The 5,535-nt window shown below is 36.5% G+C and overlaps 1 protein-coding gene across 2 annotated transcripts; it reads right to left on the reverse strand.

The window, feature by feature from the left end:
- Positions 1-1,314: 1,314 nt before the first annotated feature.
- On the reverse strand, positions 1,315-4,387 carry LOC140042921 (caprin-2-like). Of its 2 annotated transcripts, none has more exons than XM_072087733.1 (3): positions 4,338-4,387; positions 2,895-3,114; positions 1,315-2,753 (listed from the first exon to the last, which is right to left on the reverse strand). In XM_072087733.1, the coding sequence occupies exons 2-3, from the start codon at positions 3,097-3,099 to the stop codon at positions 2,128-2,130; spliced, it is 831 nt and encodes a 276-aa protein (XP_071943834.1). In that variant the 5' UTR covers positions 3,100-3,114; positions 4,338-4,387; the 3' UTR covers positions 1,315-2,127. The 2 variants fall into 2 exon arrangements, with proteins under 2 accessions (XP_071943834.1, XP_071943841.1); XM_072087740.1 differs by lacking the exon at positions 4,338-4,387 and adding an exon at positions 3,411-3,608.
- Between the last annotated feature and the right edge of the window lie 1,148 nt (positions 4,388-5,535).

Genomic DNA, 5,535 nt, shown 5'->3' on the forward strand with positions numbered 1-5,535 from the left:
AAACAAATCTATACAGGTGTCTTAAATAAAGAGCTTTTTATGTTCGAAACCAAAACACTCTCGAAAACTTTGGCAAATAGATTTTTTTTTTACTGTAACTCATTAAAATGCAAGAATGTACATTTTACAATTTACTATTAAATGTTTTCTTGATTATTATTATGTTTTGAATGTACAGTAATATTGTAAAGTCTATGCTACAAACATTGCCACAACTCAGTTTAGTTTTATTTTATGTCGCGCTTCTCACTCTCATTGTTCAATGTTTATTTTAATACAGTAGTTAAGTAAGTAACGGCGGATACAGCTTGGTATCAAGTAACAGTTGACTGGTTAAGGATATACTGTAGTATCTAGAGTATTTGTTTTGTTCTAGGCCTAGTCTACACTAGAGTAAACTTTACCAAACGAGCTTGCCAATAATTGGTATGTGTACACTTGTTACTGAAGTCATTTTGTCCATCTTCAGCTAACTTTTGTCAACGTGCAAGGCTTACAACAGCAAATTTCTCTGTGTCAACTACTGTAGTCTATAGTAGCAAACTTTACCAAACTGTCTGTTTGGACATTCATAGTTTTCTCAAGTTTGCATAATAAAGTGTGCTAGTGTAGACTTCCGGAAACGTTTATCTGTAGTTTGCCTAAGTTGTTCATCTGGTCTAGAAAACTTGACAAACTCAGAGGTTGCTCGAGTTTTACAAACTAAAACTTTGTTAGTGTAGACTTCCGGAAACGTTTATCTGTAGTTTGCCCAAGTTGTTCATCTGGTCTAGAAAACTTGACAAACTCAGAGGTTGCTCGAGTTTTACAAACTAAAACTTTGTTAGTGTAGACTTCCGGAAACGTTTATCTGTAGTTTGCCTAAGTTGTTCATCTGGTCTAGAAAACTTGACAAACTCAGAGGTTGCTCGAGTTTTACAAACTAAAACTTTGTTAGTGTAGACTTCCGGAAACGTTTATCTGTAGTTTGCCTAAGTTGTTCATCTGGTCTAGAAAACATGACAAACTCAGAGGTTGCTCGAGTTTTACAAACTAAAACTTTGTTAGTGTAGACTTCCGGAAACGTTTATCTGTAGTTTGCCTAAGTTGTTCATCTGGTCTAGAAAACATGACAAACTCAGAGGTTGCTCGAGTTTTACAAACTAAAACTTTGTTAGTGTAGACTTCCGCAAAGTTTGTCTATAGTTTGCCGAAGTTCCTACACTAGAAACTTAACAAACTTGGAAGTGTTTTTGGCCAAACCGTTATTCTTATGTACACTGAGCTTTACTTTGGCCTAGTCCCGTAGTTGTAGTAATGTTTATTGTGATCCTGAAGGTGTGATGTTCTCCCGTGATATTGATGTTTCAGTATGTAGGTAAAACAGTGATTTGATGTGATTTGATAGATTCGTGTGTGATTCTGTAAAATAACAGTGCAATGAAGACCGCAATCAAACTAACAATCAACCAAAATCCAGCAAGTGTATGTTGGTTAATCAGTAGATTAAGATGTAGTTTAGTAAGATGTAGTTTAGTAAGATGTAGTTAAACTTGTAGAAATTTCCTTATGAGATTCTCGGTGGCCTTCTCTCTGAAGGTTTCAATATTTTGTTCTTGCTCCGTTGTTACTATTGTAGTATAAGTGTAGTGTAAGAGTATACAAATCAAAGATTGTAAAGCTAAGGTGAATAAAAAGTCTTGTTTGAAAATATAACATGCGTTTTTATTACGATGTTTCACCTACCATGATTTAGACAAGTATCTATGTCAACGCATGATCATATCCTGCAGTTTAATTTTATATGTACTGTATTATATAGTTTTTATTATATTTAAAGACTATAAAAATTTAAGCACAGGAACCCTTATTTTCCCCAGCGTGTTAAGCTCTATCTACGCTATCAAACTTTATGTCCATATATAGACATGATGATGTAATAAAACTACCATATTTGTGAATATCGCTACCATATTCGGTTACATCAAAGTTTTTTTTGTCGAACTACTGTAGTTCGATAGTGTAGACATAGCTGAATAATGCAGTGGAGCACCAACTTAGTGGCTAACGTGCTTGCCTTCCAATCTCAAGGCCAAGGGTTCCAGGGGCGTCCACTTAAAAATATGAAGCACTTGCAGGTGCCCGAGTTTAATCAGCAAACAATAAATAACCGGAGAATGTGGTAAATCGACGAGAACTGCTGTAGAGATGACGATTCCCTTCCAGATATAGTTTTATTTGATCCCCTCGCACCAGCTGCAAGATGACGCTGTTCGATACGGAATCCCTGTACGTACTGTCGTCATGGTGATACACGCTTACAATGTGCTTATCGTTGTGCAGAAGTTGAACGTAGAGATTATTATCGCCTACGTCGTAGAAATTGGCTACGTGCATGGCGAAATAATATGTGCCATTTATACGACATCTGAATACTCCTGTATCTTTATCGAAGTCATGACCTACGTTAACAAATAGGGTGTCATAGGTAATGACGCTTCCTGGATCCTGTGATGTCATAGTCTTTGTACGCCCTGCTGAAAAGGCAACGTTTGCCCTTTCGTAAGGTCTAATAAAATCTATTACTGGGGGTCCTGGTGGACCTTGTTCTCCCTTTTCGCCCTTTTGGCTATTTGGGCTACTTCCGTTCGAGGTATTTTTACAGTCCTTAGTTTGACATTGAATTACGTCACCCTTTGGACCTCTTTCACCCTTTTGACCTGGTACACCTGAAGATCCAGGAATCCCGTGATTACCGTTTGTTCCAGGAGCTCCTGAAAAATAAGTGCATATTGTCAGTGATTTGGAATTTCTGCGGCAGTTCTTTGACTTCAGAGTGCTCAGGTTGTAAATAACGATCTGACAATTAATAGTTATTAAACAATATCCAGTTTGTCACTGTCGTTGTGTTTTACCTGGAATTCCTGGCTGACCCGGTTGACCTGGCTGCCCATATACAAAACCATTTGTTGGATGATTGTGATTTGGTGGTATGGGAACCTCATTCCGTTGTTGACTCTGCTCACAATCACAGACACACTTATCAGTCTCTTCAGTTACCTGTGCAACGTTGGTACTACATATTACAAACAACAGGAAAAGTAGAAAGTGCAGGTACATCTTGAACAGACTGATCTGGAATGAAATACATTGTATTCAAATGCAACCAGTAAATAGTCACACACACACACAAGGTTGATAGGACTATTATAGTATTACATTATTACAAGGAAAGAGCGTATTTAACTCTTGCAACAACTAAATCAGACTCATCTCTTTCGCTAAGTGGTTTTGTTGGTAGCATGTAACATAATACAAGTAGACTAGTAGAGCTGCTGCTGCATGCACTAATTGACAATAATATTCTATGGAACAGATGCAGTGATTATTGAAGCTAAGAAGGACTGAAGAGAAGATTCTTATCCTATGACCTCCTTGACAAAGAGTCATGATTTTCACTCAATCGCACATAAGTGGTTCAAAACAAATCATGGTCTTCTTCAACTCAATGCTTAAATATTTGCCCTCAATTCAACACACAGAAGATTACCGAATTCCGGCACTTTGATTCCGGTTGCAACCATCTGATCTTTCATTTATCTACAGTACTCATTTAAGTCATTGAACCGAAGTGGTGAAACTTATCCACAGGCCTACTATTGTGATTAAAGCAAATAAAAAAGTTTTTCTCGGTCTAACACCCCGCTTAACAATCAATTTGATTTCCAATAACCATGTTGGGTCGATTTAAAAAAAAAGTCGTTCTCTTTTTCTACAGCAACATCAATTTACATTATAAAAATACACATATAATTAGCAGCATTAGTTGTATATCAAAGGGCGTATGGTTGAGGAGAAGGCTGCACATAAAAACGAACAATTAAAATAAAGGAGACATCATAAGTGGTCTACATCATGTTTTTATATGAAGATGAAATGATGTTTTAACAGAACGTCATTTCATTCAATCAATCGTTCGATTTATATAAGCAGTCATTGCTCATGGCGCTGCCAAAAATATCAGAAAATGTGAGTTTTGAGTAGTGACCTGAATGTGCCGGAGGATGTTTGTTTAATGTTCAAATGTATAGTTGGTTCCAGGGTCTAGGTCCAGCAACACGGAAAGTCCAATCTCTTAAAGTATCATTCCCCATTTTATGATGAAGATGATGTGTGGGTCCGCCGCGAACTGAATTTTCTAAGGTTATTTTTTTTTGTGAGAATAATACTGAAATAAAATAAGCAATACAATTGATTCTAATACAGTAGTCCTCTAGGAGCTGGCAACAAATACTTGTTTATTAAATTAGTAATTTTTATTAGCAACCCAAAGAAAACTTGCAAAATCATATACATACCTGAGCTGATATCAGTCACTAGATTCAAAACGTCTATTGATGTCTTGTATCTTAATAATTATGATGGGTTCCAATCGGAAGCACATTTAGAAACAATAGGCTGTTATGGGTCATCTATACAAGGCGACATTTTAACGGATGTCCGGTGGTTTTTATAACTTGTAAAGATGACAGTATTATTAATATTATTATTACTACGATCTTGCAACCACATCATTACCAGATCGTCTTGCTATAGAAAGCGTTACGGATCAAAGTTGGCGCATTGCTTTTTGGCAAAACACCCATCATGGACTATTATTATCGTTAATCCATGGACACACAGGATCCGATTCCGATGTACACGTACGCACGCGTAACAGGTTCGTGGATATTATTGTATCTGTTACATACCTTTAAGTGGCAAATTTCGTTGCTGTTGTTTTGATGAAATAAAAATAAAAATAAATAAATCAGGGAGTTTTATACCTCCCTGGATAAATAAGTAAGACAGAGAAAGTATCGTCTTAATTATATCTAGGCCTATTTTGTATTAATAATGGTATAAATAATCTGAATATAATTTGTTGATGTTTTTTGTTGTTTTTGTGATGGAAAATATTGTTTCCTTAGGGGTGTTTATTGAATAGGGGGGGGGGGGGGGCATGGTGGGGGCTACGCGTTTCCTCTTGTTTCTAATAAGCGTGTCCCAAAGAGGGAGTTCTACTCAGTATTTAAAATACATCATGCTTAATTATATTGCCTATAGGGGTTTTCCTGGTTGGCCCTACGTTTCCCCTTGTTTTGCCGGAAAGTATCCTCTTAATTAGCCCATCTAATATAATAAGAGTGTCTAAAAGAAGGGCTCAATCAATATTTAAAATACATAATGCTTGATTGTTCCCTTTAGGGTCTTCCTGGTTGGCCCTAAGTTTCCCCTTGTGTGAATGTTATATAAATTCTATCAATAAATGTTGTTTGTAATATTTGATTATTTTATTTACTCTAAAGTATTATTATTATATTAATTATCAAAAATGATGTTGTTTATATTATAATCGAAGCAGCTGAATCGTCAAACCATATAAGGTTAGGCCCACTTCTGCATGTGTGCATGTTATGTTGTTAATTCGTGTGGTTCCACACGCTCAGTTGCTTTTCTCTGATGTACACACACACACATCCCCCAAGTAAAAATGAGCTCGCCCGCCCGCGAGTT

The sequence above is a fragment of the Antedon mediterranea genome, chromosome 1, assembly GCF_964355755.1.
Source record: "Antedon mediterranea chromosome 1, ecAntMedi1.1, whole genome shotgun sequence".
NCBI classification, from domain to species: Eukaryota; Metazoa; Echinodermata; class Crinoidea; order Comatulida; family Antedonidae; genus Antedon; species Antedon mediterranea.